At 37.3% G+C, this 18399-nt stretch overlaps 1 protein-coding gene across 2 annotated transcripts in view; it reads right to left on the bottom strand.

The window, feature by feature from the left end:
* The window catches only part of GYS2 (glycogen synthase 2), a 58016-nt gene that overhangs the window by 10129 nt on the left and 29488 nt on the right, over positions 1 to 18399 (bottom strand). For both annotated transcript variants that reach the window (XM_082351978.1, XM_082351977.1), the window contains 6 exons: positions 14443 to 14560; positions 14140 to 14260; positions 11446 to 11552; positions 10724 to 10783; positions 9393 to 9471; positions 8507 to 8620 (listed from right to left, as the gene is read on the bottom strand). In XM_082351978.1, the coding sequence (XP_082208104.1) occupies positions 8507 to 8620; positions 9393 to 9471; positions 10724 to 10783; positions 11446 to 11552; positions 14140 to 14260; positions 14443 to 14560 (599 nt within the window). The remainder of the gene's footprint in view (positions 1 to 8506; positions 8621 to 9392; positions 9472 to 10723; positions 10784 to 11445; positions 11553 to 14139; positions 14261 to 14442; positions 14561 to 18399) is intronic.

The following is an 18399-nucleotide window of genomic DNA, read 5'->3' on the forward strand; positions in this document are numbered from 1 at the left end:
GAAAAGTTGCAAGTACAATGTGAGGAGAATTAATATTTTTTCAAGAACCATTTGTGTGTAAATTGCTTACTGGATGCCCATCATCCACAAATACTTAACATGTATTTTCTACAAACAAGAACATTTCCCCTTAAAAAACTAAAAATAGAGTTTACTATATGATCATGCAATTCCACTCCTGGGCATATATCTGGAGAAAACTCTAATTTGAAAAGATAATTTGAAAAGCACCCCAATGTTCATTGCAGCACTATTTACAATAGACAAGACATGGAAGCAACCTAAATGTCCATCAACAGATGAATGGATAAAGAAGATATATATATATACATACCATATATATATTAATATATATATGTACATACACACTCACATATAATGGAATATTACTCAGCCATAAGAAAAAGAATGAAATAATGCCATTTGCAGCAACATGAATGGACCTAGAGATTATCATATTAAGTGAAGTAAATCCGATAAAGACAAACATGATATCACTTATGTGTAGAATCTAAAAAAATGATACAAATGACCTTATTTACAAAATAGAAATAGACTCATAGACATAGAAAGCAAACTTATGGGTACCAAAGGGGATAGTGGTGTGGGGAAGAATGATAAATTAGGAGTTTGGGATTAACATATACACACTACTATATAGAAAACAGATAAACAACAAGGACCTACTGTATAGCACAGGGAACTAGACTCAATATCTTATAATAACCTATAATGGAAAAGAATCCAAAAAGAATATATATATATAATATATGTATATATATATATATAACTGAATCACTTTGTTATATAGATGAAACTAACACAACATTGTAAATTAACTATACTTCAATTAAAAAAAGAACATTCTCTTACATAACCACACTATAAGCATCAAAATCAGAAAATTAACATTGATACATCACTACCATCTAATCCTTAAATCCCATTCAACTTTCTCCAGTGGTTTAAATACTGTCCTTTAAACCAAAGGACCCAGTTCACAGTCATATGTCACATTTAGTTGTCACTTCTCTCTAGTCTCCTTTAGTTTGGAAGAGTTCGAGGACTTTCTTGGGCTTTCGCTTTCATGACCTTAACACTTTTGAAGACTACAGTCTAGTTATTTTGAAATTTGATCTTCAGTTTGGGCTTGTCCTATGCTTCCTCATGGTTAGAGTAAGTTATGCATCTTTGGTAGATATAGCACAGAGGTGATACTCCGTTCTTCTCACTGCATTTCATCAGGTGGCAAGGGATTTACACTTTATTCATTACTTCTGATGTTTACTTTGATCTCTTGATTAAAGTCATGTCTTTTTGGCTTCTCCACTGTAAAATCTTCCTCTGTTTCTCCTTTGTTATTAGTAAGTATTTGGGGGGAGTTATTTTGAAACTATATAAATATTCCATTCCTCAATAAACTTATACTTGTATTGGATTCATGGTTCCTTGTTCAATGTATTCTAATTCATTGCTATCTATATTTATTTTGATACTTAAATTGTGCCTGATTTGGCCAGTGGGAGCCCCTTCAAACTGGTTTCTGTAAACTTTTGACAGATCTCCATCATTCTTTGAGCATTTCTTTGATTTTTTGACACAAGAAGAAATTCTAGGCTCATCTTTTACTTTTCCTGCCACAGCCCTAGAAGTAACAATTTCTTCAGTGAGTCCTGGTTCCTTTTAGTGTAGAATGATATAAAGACCTGGGTGTTAGATGTGCTCATTGTTATTGGGGTGTCACAGGCCCTCTCAGCAGTCAGAGAGACACAATATACAACACACATGCACATCTATACTTAGTTTCATTATCTTTAATTTAATACTTATTGGGTCAATCCCTGCTATGATCTGAATGTTGTGTTCCCTCCAAAATTCATATACTGAAATCCTAAACCCCCAAAGACAGATGGTATTTGGAGGTGGGGCCTTCAAGAGGTACTTAGGTCATGAGGATGGAGCCCTCATGAATGGGATTAGTGCTCTTATAAAAGAGGCTCCAGGAAATTCCCTGGCCCCTTCAACCATGTGAGGACATAGTGAGAAGCTGCCATCTATGAACCAGGAAGAGGGCCCTGACCAGAGCATGACCAGGCTGGCAACTTGATCTTGGACTTCCCAGCCCCTAGAACTGTGAGAAATAAATGTCTGTTGTTTAGAAGACACCCAGTCTGTGGTATTTTGCTACAGCAGCCTGAACAGACTCAGACAATCCCCCTCCACTTAACTAGTCTCTCCACGGCCTCTCCCTCACTCCACTCTGGCTCTGACACCTGCTGTGAGTGTCTCTCCCCACTGCGTGGACCTTCCCCACCTTGCCTGGGCTCTGACTCCTTCCTATGGACTACCCCAGCATGCCCCCCCCTTCCAGTGTAGATGCTTACCTGTGCTGCCCCGCCTAATGGCTTTAGAACTGAACTGTTTGGGAAGGAGAAAGAGAAAGAGGGAGAGGAAAAGGAAGAGGAAAAAGAAACTTTTTTTTTAACAGCAACAAAAAAAGTATTAGACAACAACAGTTGCCTAATACTTTATATAAGTCACGTTCACGCATATTACCTGATTTAATCTTAGCAACATTGTGTGATGAGGACTGTAGACATTCTCATTGTCCTAATTTTAGAAATAAGGAAGCTAAGACTTTAGAAGCATTGGTTATATCTCAGCAGATCCATAAATAGCAGACATGTTAAACTCAAGAAGGAACAAAATGGTAAAAATGTCCAAAACCAGTACCTACAAATGATGGTTTATTCAATCACAAGAATCACAAATTGGCAAAGCAAAAATGGATAAAATATTTTCCTCCACAAAACATAATTTTAATTCCTATTACATATAAAATATTGCACTAGGAAAAGAGACCAAAGACATAGACAGTTGACTGAGTCTGGGCAACCATCAAGTCAGAAGCCCATTGTACTCTGTTGGTAAATATCAGCAAAGGGGGATTTAAAAGACATTGTGCCTACTTTGGCATTTCCAAACTTAGGAAAATCTGTACTCTCCAAAGCCCATTTTGGAACATGAAAACATCATGGCTCATTCGTTTTGTTCCCAGCCAGAGAGACGACAGCACGACTAAAATAAGAAAACAGCTGCCCTGGGTCCTAGAACAGCCAATGGCAGAAGCTCAGGGCAGAGGAAAGGATATCAGAGGTCAGCCCAAGGTTACAGGGAGGATTAAATGAGATCCTGTATGCAAAGCCCCCCAGCAGAGCACCTGGTTCCCAGCAGTCCCTGGATCAGTGGGGATAAAACAGATAAACAAAAACTTGTCGGACTGTATTTATCCTGGGAGGGAAGTAAGGTCCCAGGAAGTTAGTTTACCTTCACAGCATGGCAGCACAGGGTCCAGACCTGAAATCTGCCGTCTAGACTTTTCTCACTATACCTTGCCACCAAGGCAGGATGGATGATAAATTCAAGTTTAAAATAATCTGCAATGCTTCCTGAATCAAATGGTCACATTCATATAAAAAACTTGTCAATCCAGTCGGAGAGTTAAGAACCACTCTATAGCCATCTATAAATATGCAGATGATCAAATAGGTACTTATATTAGCACAAGCCCTGAATTACTGTCAAGCTTTTAAAGGATGCTATTAATAAAATGAAATACCTAATTCTGAATCTACCAAAGTCTATCTCAGTGCTTTTGAGTGTATATTGTTAGAAAGGGGCTATTCTTTTATTTCTTTTGTGTGTGTTTGCTTTATGATATTAATCAGTGAATATCTGAAAATGTTCCTGAGTTTAACTGCATAAACACAATTTGGATGAAAGGGGCTATTCTTTTATTTCTTGTGTGTGTGTTTGCTTTATGATATTAATCAGTGAATATCTGAAAATGCTCCTGAGTTTAACTGCATAAACACAATTTGTATGAGACCAACTTTCTTCTCCATTCACTCTACATAAGTCATGGACTTTTTTATATTTCTGTGCCTTTTCATCTACTTCTTTGGCCTGGTGAGCCCACCCCTCTGTTATTTGCTGATGAACTTGTGCTCATCTATCAAGATGTAGCTAACATATCATCTCTTTTATAAAACATTTTATCAAATCCTGCAGGTACAGATCAATTCTCTGTCTTCTACGCTAATCAAACTCCATTCACACTTCTAAAAATATATGGAGTATGATGTGCCAGGGACTGGCCTAGTACTAATAAAAAAAAAGCTAACATTTATTATGCATTTACTCTGTGCCAAGGACTGTGTTAAACATGGTACCTATGGTTTATTTAATCCTCCCAACAATTCTATGAGTGGGGCTATATGATCACCGCTTTACAAATGAGAAGGCTGAGGTACAGGTAGATTAAGTAAACTTACACGTTGAATAAGTGTCCGAGATTTAAAGCCAGGCAGTGTGAGTACAGTCGTGAAGGACTTCACATACCTTTATAGATGTGTGTGGCAGCCCTGAACTTGCCACTGGGATTTCCTTCAAGAGATCCTGGCCTGGGGATCTTGACTGATGGCCCTAAGTGCCTCACCTGTGCATCTATCACAGTGGCTACTCCTAGCCTGTAAGACCAGCAGGGATGGGTACTAGCGCCAACCCATTTCTGCCCACTGGGTGATTCCTGTAATGGGCAACTTTTGCTTGGGGAATCCTCATCCCTATTAATGGAAATCCCTATTAAAACCATCGCATTGAATTGTTCATAGACTAAGGCACCCATCTGCCTGCCAACCTGAAACTTCTGGTAGGTGGAAAGGACACATGAAGATGAAACACGAAGAAAAGATTGTTCAATAAAGGAAAACGTATGTAAGAACACTAAGATACTTAAAGTAAGTCAACAGTAAACCAAAACACACACACACCCAAGTAAGAATCTTTAGTATTAAGAAAGGAAGCACTGTAGCGACTTCCCTGGCGGTCCAGTGGTTAAGACTTCGCCTTCCAATGCAGGCGGTGCAGGTTCAATCCCTGGTCAGGGGGAGCTACGATCCCACATGCCTCATGGCCAAAAAACCAAAACATAAAAAACAGAAGCAATATTGTAACAAATTCAATAAAGACTTTAAAAATGACCCACAGCAAAAAAAAAATCTTAAAAAAAAAAGAAAGGAAGTACTGTATAATAATTCTGAAATTGTGTTAGCTGTAGTTTGAGTGTACTGTTGAAAACTGTTTTTGTTTGTTTTTGTGGGTGCATAAGCATGCATGTGTGGGGTGTATGTGTGTGTGTGTTTCCTTCCATTAACTGACAAGCCGTATTGGGTGGTTTTGGACCATTGCTTTTCCCCTTTATGAGTCACTATATATAGTGTGGTTATGTGTGTACATTTTTTGTGTAGTTGCTAATTTTTATGAATTCTAGTGTTTGTTAATTACAGTTGACTTTTCTTTCTGCAAAAAAAAAAAGGATAATAAGGCTGAGACTTTTTAAAAACTGGGCTGCCATCTAAGGCTCTTCCTAGCTCATCCTTCCTTTTTGCTCTCTCTTCCTTGTGTCTGGCTGCACCTCCCTGCTTGCTCTTGCTTTGAACCTCTTTACCCTTCACAGGCATTTCTGCCAATAAGTGTTTTCATATCTACTCCTGTCTCGGTGTCTGCTTCTCAGAGGAAAAAAACTTAGAAAATAGGTGAGACATGATCACTGCCTCAAAGAACCCACAGTCTCTGGCGAAATGGACACATACATTAAAATATATAGAATTCAATGTGAAAATTCCTATAATTGCAGAAGATAGAAAGTGTCTTGAGAATACAGGTAAGGCAACGATTGTTCTGTCTGGAGTAGACAAATGTATATTGAGGAAAAGTGACAAATGTATATTGAGGAAAAGTGTAAGGAAGAGAGGACTTTTAGGTTGGATCCCAAAAGAATTGTTAAAATAACAGAGATAAGGTTATTTCAGAAGGAGAAAATAATATCAGCAAGTACACAGAGGTATGAAAGTGTTTAATATGTTTAGGAAATAAGTTACTCATCCATTCCTGGGAAATTGCCTCACTGTTATCACACTTTTTTAAACATCAATCTGTATTTATTGTACATTATAAGTTCCCAGGCACAGATAGATCGACAGAGGAAGGTTCACAAATTTAGATATGGATGTGACATGAAAGGTTCTGAGAAAAACAGAAATCGACAGGGAAATAAGAGGCTTTCTTGCTCCCACTATTTTCTTTCCAAGAGACAAAAAATTGAGAAGGACCAGTCTGGGGTAAACTACATGAGAATGAAGCCAAGTAAGTGTTGACACACTCTGTGGATCCAATCCTGCTGAAAAACATAAAGGGTGGTGCATCCTTGGCAGATACAGTCCTGCATTTCCAGGGGAAAATGTGCAGCCTGACTATTATAGGTGCACTAGGTGTTGAAAATTTGGAAATTCACAAACACAAATGAGAAACAAAAATCACCCATAATTCTATGGCACAGGGCAGTATATACAATATGTGGGTAGGTGGGTGTGTAGAATATGTTTGAAATAAAGGGTTAACACAATATGGAACATTTTACAAACAGCTTGTATCACTTAATGCTGTATTATGAGCTCTTCCTACTATTATGAAAATTTCTCCTGCCTTGATTTCTGAGATATTTTTCCCTTTCTTTCTTTTCCTGAACTTTCATTTTTTAATCCCCTCTTAACTCTTTTTTTAAAAATTTATTTATTTTTTATTTTATTTATTTTTGGCTGTGTTGGGTCTTCGTTGCTGCACGCGGACTTTCTCTAGTTGCAGCGAGCGGGAGCTACTCTTCGTTGCGGTGCACAGGCTCCTCCTTGTGGTAGCTTCTCTTGTTGTGGAGCATGGGCCCTAGGCGCACGGGCTTCAGTAGTTGTGGCACGCGGGCTCAGTAGTTGTGGCTCGCGGGCTCTAGAGAGCAGGCTCAGTAGTTGTGGCTTAGTTGCCCCGCAGCATGTAGGATCGAACTCGTGTCCCCTGCATTGGCAGGTGGATTCTTAACCACTGCACTACCAGGGAAGTCCCCCCTCTTAACTCTTGAGGTTTCCTTGGCTCAACACTTTCCTTCATTCATTCCACCTGGTCTTCCAGCATGGCAGGGTCGTCATTCCTTGGTCTCCACTACTGCCCACACGCCAATAGCTCCCCTCACAACTGTCCTTATAAACCCCAGACCCATGATTTCCAAGTACGTATTAAGCATCTCAACTTGAATATCTCACATGTAACTCAATCTATCAAAAACTGAACTCCATTCATGACATGACCCTCAAACCAACTTCTTTTGAAGCCTTTCCTTAGTTTTTAGAAAGTACGGGTTACATACTGAAGCCTTGCCTTCTCCCTCTTTCTCACTCTCAGCATCCACTGGTCACTGAAGTATGGTCCGTTCTGCAGGCAACCATTTCTCCCATTATTCCATTCTCTCCAGCACTTCTGATAAGGTCTCTGGAAGAGGCCCTCAGCATCCCTCACCTGTACTGTTGCAGTTGGTCCTTAATTTGTCTCCATTATATCCACTCATACCTACATTAACGAGTGAGTGCAGGATGAGAAATACATTTAAGAATAGACTATATTTTCCCAAGAAACTTTGCAGAGAAGAGTAGAAAAACATTTAGAATCATCAAGAGGCGACAGGCTTAAGGCAAAGTTTGTTTTTTCATGTGGAAAAATTTAAGAAATATTTGTAGACAGCAAGGGAAGGAGCTAGTAAGCCTACAATATGAAGAAGGGTAAACAGGGCACATTTCCTAAGAGTGTGGGAGGAAATAAGATCCCAGAAAAACCCTTAGAATCTGAAGGAAAAGAAGTAAGAATGGGTCAAAATCTATATTCGAGGCCAGTATGAAGGGACTCATAAGATCTGCTAAAGGTGAAAGAAAGAAGGGACGGTGAGACCTTTCCCTTCAAAAAGATTGGTAAAAGCTTGTGACAACTTGATCTTGAATGCTGGTGAATGGAAGTGAGTAAGGATAAGCAATTATCTGTTGACACGTTCACCCTTGTCTCCCATGCCTAGAACATTACATGCCCTCAGTAAACATCACAGAGATTAAGCTCCACGGTGGCAGAAACCAAGTCTTATTCATGTACCTAACCCTGTCCCTTGTCATCATAGAAACCCAAGAGTCAAAAGAATGAATTGGTCAGTAGAAAATTACATAAAACCATCATTAGCCACATTCTCTGAAACTGGAAGCTCCTCATACTCTGCTTTTAAGTTGAACTTTATCAAGAAGAAACAAAGACAGTTCATGTTAATCTCAGAGATTCATTAATAAAGCAATTCTTAGACTATATGTGTTTCATTAAAAATGAGACCATTTCCTGATGCTTACTGACAGTATTGTACAATGAAAATGAAAGCTAAATTACAACTCAAAGCCATAAATAGGCTTCAGTTTTTAAGAATGATACCAAAATAGTCATTCTTTAATTGCTCAAGACAGGAAACAAAATATTATTTACAATATTTCTGATAGACGTTACAACCAAAAAGGGATGCTTCTAATAAATTCTCAAAAAATCTATTCTGTATGATTTTGAAGTGCCCCACGCAAACAATTAGTTGTACCTTGACTCTGTCTGTACGGCTGTTGAAAAGCCCGATCCTTCTAATGGTGCTGAGGATGGGATCTGTGGAGTCATCAATCATGTTGTGAGTCGTCACCGGGGGCAAAGATCGCCGCTGAAGGAACAGAGAGAAGAAAATGTCAGTTTGTGAAAAGAATTAACAAGTGTGACTAATTTCAACAATACGTCATTGGCGACATGATATCCAACCTTTATGCCTTCTGGTCTGAAATACTACTAAGGTCTTTCATGCCACTAAGAGGAGGATAACAGGATAAAGAACTTCCTTCCCATACTGTGAACATACGGTACTTGTGTTTTTCACCTGCAGCCACTCTATGAAAAGCCTAGACTTCTTGAGCGCTCCTGGGACTTATTTGGAATAAATGTCCTGGAAGCTTGACTCCAGATGAGCTACTCTGCCGGTTCCCACTAGGGGGCAGTCCTCTGATGCCTCGCTGTTATTGACAAGATTCCCGTACAAGCCTAACACACTTATCTTTCCTTTTTTATAATAATTCCACTCGACTGAGAAACAGTCACCTTTTCTCTATAGTGACTCCGAATTCTATGCTTTTTGAAAACTTTAGGAGGTATTTTTAGTGTCATTGCAATATACATCGTTTTTCAATTGGACATATTGGTTCCAAATGAATTTTTTAAATAGATACAAAGACAAGTTCCATGAGATTTTTTTAAAGGAGTCCTGAAAATACACTGAAGAAAGAGAACTTACAAAGGCGTCATTTAGGTAAATACCTAAGAATGACTTTTCTAGCTCTCAGGTTTAAAAATTTCCCAAATCAGCCCACTCCAATACATTAAGATATTGATCTAAATGGACTTTAACAACTATGGGAAGTGATGGGCACTTTTTCCTTTATTACCTGAGTTGAAAAGATGGCTCTTTTCATAACTGTCAGATCGTCTCGATCCAAAATATTGTTCATGTCAGGAATTTCTCCTCTGTGGGGAAAACAGTTTTAATAATAAAAATAAAAACAGCTGGCACTAATTGAGTGCTTCCTATGTGTTAGATACCGTTTCAAGCAATTTAAAAATAAATGTAAAGCAAACAAAGGTTCCTGATGAAGCTCACAAATTCCTAAAGTTTGAGGAAGTTTGATAAAAGAACACCTTTGCTGGCATAAAAGAAAATTGAAATTAATTTTTAAAGCATTCATGTTGATGATCAGGAGGACATTCTCACTGTGTTTTGCCCACCCCTAAGTACTGTGTTCTACAGTGGCCATAACTTGTCCACCTATAAGTTGATATTTTTACCGGTAACAAGAAATGATGCCACCATGCATCAGGAGACAACACAGCTTTCTCTTCATATGGTAACAAAATCCATATAATTTGTACATATTATTATTTTATAATACATTTTAATTTGATTTTTTATTTAGATTTTATTTTACTTATACATTTTATATATTTTATTTATTATTTATTTAAATACTATATATTACTTATTAAGTAAATGTGTTAGCTAACATTAATTAATGTTAATTAATAAATACATGTTAATCTAATATATAAGTAAATATAGATTTAATATACATGAAGTCAATATATATTTTGACTTAAAATCTCATGAAGGACTTCCCTGGTGGCTTTGTGTTTAAGAATCTGCCTGCAAATGCAGGGGACACGGGTTCGAGCCCAGGTCTGGGAAGATCCCACATGCCGCGGAGCAACTAAGCCCGTGCACCACAACTACTGAGCCTGCGCTCTAGAGCCCGCGAGCCACAATTACTGAAGCCCAGGCGCCTAGAGCCCGAGCTCCGCAACAAGAGAAGCCACCGCAATGAGAAGCCCGCGCACCACAACAAAGAGTAGCCCCCGCTCGCTGCAACTAGAGAAAGGCCTGGCTCAGCAACGAAGACCCAATGCAGCCAAACATAAATAAATAAATTATAAAAAAAAAACCTCATGAAATCTCCCTCAGCTTCAGACTGACATATTAACACTTAATCAGATTTCCATTGAACTAGAACCTATCTGTATATATAAATATGTTCTCATTTGTGCAAACTGTTTACAAATATTTGTCAGATGAAGGATTAAACAAAATCTGCTCACACGATGTAAAACATCTTCAAAGGCTACTGATTCCTTTATAGTTGGAACAAAATAAATACAATGTCTAAATGGTTAAGTCTGAATAGTGAAGCCCTAAATGTTTGAAGTGTTCAGTGTTCCAAGCACCTACCTTAATAATGCATCATACAGTTTCTTCCCAAACTTTTCCTTCACAGAATGTGCAGTGTCCCTGTATGAGCAGAAAGATTCACAACTTAAACAATGTCACCGTTTTAAGTCTTTCTTTGCCACGACAGTGCTGTTGTTTTGTCAGTGCAGGCTTTGAAATTACAGGTCTCTTCTGTATCACCTCTTCTGTTCTTTTCCTATTTGCCAGTTTAGCCTGAGTTAAAACCTCCAGAGCTGAGGCAGCTGAACACCCTGACCAGTGCAGAGAATGTAACAATTTTTTGCTTGATGATAATCAGGAGAGGGTGAGGGGAAGGGAAGGGGAGTGGATGGAGGTATCGATGTAATATCGGGAATACGCTGATAATTGTTGAATCTGGGCTGTGGGCAGGTAGGGGAGCATTATACTAATCTCATTACTTTGGCATATGTTTTAACATTTCCATAATAAAATTTTGTTTTAAATTCAACCCATCTTTAAAAATAGCTATAGAGGCCTTATCCTTCCATGGTGGCTCACTCCAATGTTTCTATATTAACACAGTTTTATAGGCATGACATAATCTAACATTTAGTAGCCCAATGAGAAGAGAACCAAGTAGTATGTGTGCTATAATAATCTTAATGAAAAAAAACAGGTTAAGGAAATAGATCAGAAATCATGCACTTAAAAAAATCCCTTTAGGTCTATTGCTTGAGAACATGTACAAGATGTGAGGTTACCATAGCTGTTTTCGCACTGCCTGGCCTTTCAGGGTTTCCACGTTGAAATTATTTGTCTTGGCAGGCATAATGAAAAACACCACCACGGTGACGTCACTTTTATGCATCTAATGAAGGATTAGAAAACACAACAGAGTCAACTATCAAAGATAAAATAAACCATGTGACAGATGGACCTTAAACTGTGAAAAAGAGTGCTTTGAATATCTTGAGATAAAAAGAATACTTATTCATGATTGACAAAAAAATTACACCCACTGTCTTGAGGCTTTTTCAGAAATTTTAATTTAAATATGGCATTCAATCAAGATTTGTCAATTAACAATTTAAAAATCCACACATAGAATATTTTCATGACATCGATCATCTAAAATATAGAGCAATTGCTATTGATATCACTGTGCTTTTCTGTGGTTAAAAAAATAACATAAATGTGAGCTAATATTCTTTAAAATTTCAGGTTGGAAAGTTAATGAGGATTTCGTTTGGGTTTATTCTATTTCTTATAGCTAATTTACATGGATTTGCACAAATAGATTATTTACATTTTTCTGTTAAATGTCTTGATTCTCATGATGTTGCGTTTTGGTTTTTTTAGCCCTAAAGTAAGGGAACGAGCATGTGCCCAGAACTTTTGGTGTGGCAGGCACCGTGCTGGGTGCTTTAAACGCATAACTTAACCCAAGCCTGGTAGTAACTGCACAATCGCTATCACTCTCCTCATTAATTTCAAAAGAGAGGCACAAGAGTTTCAAAATTTTGTCTGAGCTCCTATCAGAGGTTATTGGCAAAACTGGGAGTCAACCGGTGTTTTTTTGACTCTACAATCTGCTTACTTTTCCTATTCCAATAAATACCATTGACCTGGAATTTCTCAGAAGGAAATGACATGCCAAACAGCTGTGGGAATGAAAGCATAAACTTAAAACTGTGAACAGATGAATGCTTTTGTATTCTGAAATGACTTACTCCTGAATGTGGGACACTTTACCATCTAATCTGTGGTCTCTGCCCTCTAGGACCTGAAATTCTATTTGAACATTTACAGGAGCCATAGAATAGGAAACTCACCCCACAAGTAGCCAATGTGCCATTAAAGAATAAATGTACTATATGGAAAGAGAATGCCTTCTTTTAATTTCTCCAAAGACTGTAATTGTCTTTGATGTCTAGAAAAATAGAAACTGGCTTTTACTTGACATCTAAGAATAAAGTGCATAATTAATAAAGGTATGGATAAATTGATTAATAATGTCTCTAAACACAATACATATTTGATATAGTTGTGAGTCCATCTGTAAAGCTTGTTGAATAGATACGTATCAGGAAATACTGTGAAATAAGGTTATTGTAGTTTATTCTTGAATAATCTTTCTGACCTTCAACCCTATTTTACAGGCTTGGGTTTTTATTAATGTGGTTTTAGTAAATCTTTTAGCATACTTGGTACAATGTCTGCTCTAAGGCAAGGCTAAATCTATGTCTAAGAAATAAAAACTGAACTGGAGAGCAGTACGGAGCTCAGGAAAGTTTAGATTGTCTCAGTATCTCAATAAGATTGGACTTCTACACTAGTCTCCCCTATTTTCCTGTTACTTATTCTATATTTTTATGTGATGGGATTCGAATATAAGCCAATAACTTTCATCAGTAGCTATGACATGGCACTTCTATTCGCACAGGTTTTATTGCTGTATTAGTTTGGAACCTATAAAGCCCCACCCTCCTGAGCAAAAAATGATTCCACCTTGTTGGGATGGGAATCTCCTTTCCCTCCTTCTTGTTTCTTTGTGGTGGGACCTCTCCTAGTTTCACAGTTCAAGGCTTTCAATCTCAAGGAAGAGGCATGGCAAGTGAGCTGGGATAGGAATAGATTTTGTGAGTGTCTTCCCCGTTCTACAGAGGAAAACTGCTTGGCTGTCAGACGTGTTGCACATGTTCTTCTGAAGACATGCTCTGGTTGGGGAGGATGGCAATGGCCAGAGCTGCCTGTGATTGGATGTCTAATACCAAGAAGTTTAATACCAAGGTCCAATATTAGGAAACCTATTGATGCCATACACCCAAGCCATATCTTCCATTATAGTTTTTATTGGTTTTAAAAAAAGTGAGGTTTTATACTCTTTGTTCTCTGTTTGCTTGATTTCTCTATATTTATCTTTCAATTGTTTACAAACTCTTTGGGGACAGGTGGGAAAAGGGGTGCTATATGGTCATCTTAAAAATAGCAAATATATAACCTATAATGGAAGAGAATGTAAAAAAAAAGAGTATATATATTTATATATGTGTATAACTGAATCACTTTGCTGTATACCTGAAACATTGTAAATCAACTATATTTCAATAAAAATTGAAAAAGTTAAAATTAACATAAAAATATTCTTTTAGAAGCATTTCCAATAAAATGTTGCTCCTATGATTCTTGAAAAAAAAATAGCACATATGTGGTAAGCTTGTGGCTCTCTTTAAAAAATACCTGACATCATAGACAAATACACACGCGAACAGTGTGGCAATCCTAATATGTTAATTGAAAGACCAAAGTCACTTTTAGAATAAGGCTGTCATTTTAAGTCTTCAAAATCGTATATTCTTTTGAAATCTATTTATGAAGCCAGAAGTTTCTTTACTTCCCACAGAAGAAAGTCCTCTTATAAAAAAATACTGTATGGCATTCTAGATCATTCTTACCCTCAGCAGGAAATTTAGCCTGGATAAGGATTCTAGGAAGATGTCAGCTCCTTTGTTTGAAAACTCATACCTCCCAGCAATGAAGAGGAACAACGTCTTTTCAAGATCAAAGTCCAGATGACTAAAACAAAACAAAACAGGTTCCAATGAAATAAAGCAACAGCAACAAAATGTACACATGAGTTCTGTTAAAGTACAAAGGGGACTAGGAAAGATAAACATTTACTTTAGTAACCCTGTTTTCTCTATACCCCAGATCCCTAACATCACACACTAATTTTTTTTCAGTGAAGGAAAGCATACCCATAGAAATGACCTCGAACAAAATCTTGGATCCTGGCCTTGTACATGGCATGGAGATTTTGAAACTCATGTACTGCTGAAAATTTCTTAACATTCAAGCCATTTGGAGTAATTACATCTGGAAAAGCAAAGTAAAATCATCACGAAAAAGCTCTTTTGAGAGAGGGTAGCATTGTAAAAAAGAAAAACGAAACAGTATTGTTAAATCTATCAAGTTAGGTGTCTATTAACATTTCTAGTCTCTGACTATCATAGAATTGAAAATTCATAAAAGTTTATAATAAATTGCTGACATAGAAAATCAAGACTATCTGACTGAAATAACATTGAGTGATGGGTATTATGAAATACACGAATAGCAAAAATAGTCATTGTTAGAGTTTTCATTTATTGATCACTTGCTGTGCACCAGGCACTGCTCTAAACACCTTGCAAGTAACTCATTTAATCCCTGCAACAGCCAATAAAGCCGGGGTGTCTATCTGCATTTTCAGAGGCAGAAACTGAGGCACAGAGTTGTCAATAGAATCTGTTCCAGAGCACACGTGTCAGGAGGACCAGCAGTGTCTGTGCGGTCTGCTTCCACCTGTTGTAGCTTTAACTGTGCTGTGCACTAAACTACCTCTTGTCATTTTATTTTGGTTAAATGTGTGGGAAGTGTTCTGTCCATACGGAACATTGGAAAAGTAGCCCTTTAGGTCTAATACGTAGCTGAGTCTTTCTACCTAGAAGATTTTGTTGCTTGGGCAGGGAGACATTTTTGGTTTTCCAGAATATTGTCTGTGATAAGAAAGAGAGGCACTGCTCAGAGTATATGGTGGAAATCACCTACTGAGTTGAATTCATGGGTTATTGTATATAGTAGCAGTAAAAACAAAAGGAATAAAAAAATTAGCACATGGCAATGAAGATTTTTGCAGTGGAGATTTGAGCTAGAAGTATAAGTATGCTATCATTTTGAAGGATATTTTACAGTTAACAGGCTATTCCCTTGAAATGCTTCCACAAAATCAACCCAGGCTTCTTGGTCATTTGTTGTGAAAAAAAATTTTAAAAAGAACTGCTGTTCTTATGATTTTTTACTAAGTAATTGGGCATTTGCTACTGATCAGGATAGCGGACAGACCCCTCTTACAATGTATCTCTTTCTATAACATTTCTCTCAGGCTTACTTTGAGCCAGACTTTATTGTAGACTCTATTAATTTAATTTTCATTAAACCATATGAAGTAAGTTCTTTTCACTGTCCCCATTTTGCAGATGAAGAAACTGGCCTGCGGAGAGGTTATCTGCTAAGGTCAGATAACCATAATTGTGGTTGCCAAGGGAGTGAAGGGTGGGGGAAGGATGGATTGGGAGTTTAAAGCCAAGGCGGCCTAGCTCAGGAGTCTACATCCTTATCCTCTATGTCAGGCAGCTGTACTGTCCACAAAGAGGGAGAAGGCAAGACTGTTTATGAATACCACATTATTATGACTTTAATTCCTCTGGAATTTTCTCACTGCTTCACAAACAATTAAAAATAAAAGATGTGTCTTGACAAATATTGTGTGATATCACTTATATGTGGAATGTAAAATATGACATAAATGAACTCATCCACGAAACAGAAACAGACTCACAGACATAGAGAACAGAATTGGATTGGGAGTTTGGGATAAGCAGACGCAAACTATTATATGTAGAATGGATAAACAACAAGGTCCTACTGTACAGCACAGGGAACTATATTCAATATCCTATAATACACCACAATGGAAAAGACTGTGAAAAAGAAGATATATATATATACATATCTGAATAACTTTGCCATACAGCAGAAACTAACAACTATACGTCAAGAAAATAAGTTAAAAAAAAGATGTCTTGAAATTAATTGTCTCAGTTTATTAGCCTAAAGAATTAGGTCAATGAGGTCTTTTAACATCTGTATTTCTAGTGCAGAATAACCTCCCACATAGAGGCCTACATGCAGTGGTAACCAGCACTCCAGGAAAAAAGAGAGAGAGAGAGAGAGAAAGATGTTTTATTAGAAGTATTTGCCCATCTCCATGGCGTAAATACTCCCACCATGACTGATTTCAAGCTACTAATGTGAATACAGAATTGGAAAGAGATACAAAGTAACACCGTTACATACTATTTCCACCGTACAAATGCAATAGACATAAACGAGAGTATTGATCACGGTAAAATGTAGTAAAATAATTAGGAATTGATGTCTTTTGAGTATTAATTTAGTTTTTAGTATAATATTTAATTGTAAGTTTACATAATTTAATTTTTTTCTTTTATTTATTTTTTTATACAGCAGGTTCTTGTTAGTCATCCATTTTATCCACATCAGCCGATACATGTCAATCCCAATCTCCCAATTCATCCCACCACCACCACCACCCCCTGCCACTTTCCCCCCTAGGTGTCCATACGTTTGTTCTCTACATCTGTGCCTCTATTTCTGCCCTGCAAACCGGTTCATCTGTACCATTTTTCTAGGTTCCACATATATGTGTTAATATACGATACTTGTTTTTCTCTTTCTGACTTACTTCACTCTGCATGACACTCTCTAGATCCACCCACGTATATACAAATGACCCAATTTCGTTCCTTTTTATGGCTGAGTAATATTCCATTGTATATATGTACCACATCTCCTTTATCCATTCGTCTGTCGATGGGCATTTAGGTTGCTTCTATGACCTGGCTATTGTAAATAGTGCTGCAATGAACATTGGGGTGCATGTGTCTTTTTGAATTATGGTTTTCTCTGGGTATATGCCCAGTAGTGGGATTGCTAGGTCATATGGTAATTCTATTTTTCGTTTTCTTAAGGAACCTCCATACTGTTCTCCACAGTGGCTGTATCAATTTACATTCCCACCAACAGTATAAGAAAGTTCCCTTTTCTCCACACCCTCTCCAGCATTTGTTGTTTGTAGATTTTCTGATGATGCCCATTCGGACTGGTGTGAGGTGATACCTCATTGTAGTTTTGATTTGTATTTCTCTAATAATTAGTGATGTTGAGCAGCTTTTCATGTGCTTCTTGGCCATCTGCATGTCTTCTTTGGAGAAAAGTCTATTTACGTCTTCTGCCCATTTTTGGATTAGGTTGTTTGTTTTTTTAATATTGAGCTGCATGGACTGTTTATATATTTTGGAGATTAATCTTTTGTCCGTTGATTTGTTTGCAAATATTTTCTCCCATTCTGAGGATTGTCTTTTCATCTTGTTTGTAGTTTCCTTTGCTTTGCAAAAGCTTTTAAGTTTCATTAGGTGCCATTTGTTTATTTTAGTTTTTATTTCCATTACTCTAGGAGTTGGATCAAAAAAGATCTTGCTGTGATTTATGTCAAAGAGTGTTCTTCCTATGTTTTCCTCTAAGAGTTTTATAGTGTCCAGTCTTACATTTAGGTCTCTAATCCATTTTGAGTTTATTTTTGTGTATGGTGTTAGGGAGTGTTCTAATTTCATTCTTTTACATGTAGCTGTCCAGTTTTCCCAGAACCACTTATTGAAGAGACTGTCTTTTCTCCATTGTATATCCTTGCATCCTTTGTCATAGATTAGTTGACCATAGGTGCGTGAGTTATCGCTGGGCTTTCTATCTTGTTCCACTGATCTATATTTCTGTTTTTGTGCCAGTACCATATTGTCTTGATTACTGTAGTATAGTCAGGGAGTCAGGGAGTCTGATTCCTCCAGCTCCGTTTTTTTCCCTCAAGACTGCTTTGGCTATTTGGGGTCTTTTGTGTCTCCATACAAATTTTAAGATTTTTTTGTTCTAGTTCTGTAAAAAATGCCTTTGGTAATTTGATAGGATTGCATTGAATCTGTAGATTGCTTTGGGTAGTATAGTCATTTTCACAATACTGATTATTCCAATCCAAGATCATAGTATATCTCTCCATCTGTTGGTATCATCTTTAATTTCTTTCATCAGTGTCTTATAGT

Source organism: Balaenoptera borealis (assembly GCF_965194805.1).
Source record: "Balaenoptera borealis genome assembly, chromosome: 13".
Classification (NCBI taxonomy): Eukaryota; Metazoa; Chordata; class Mammalia; order Artiodactyla; family Balaenopteridae; genus Balaenoptera; species Balaenoptera borealis.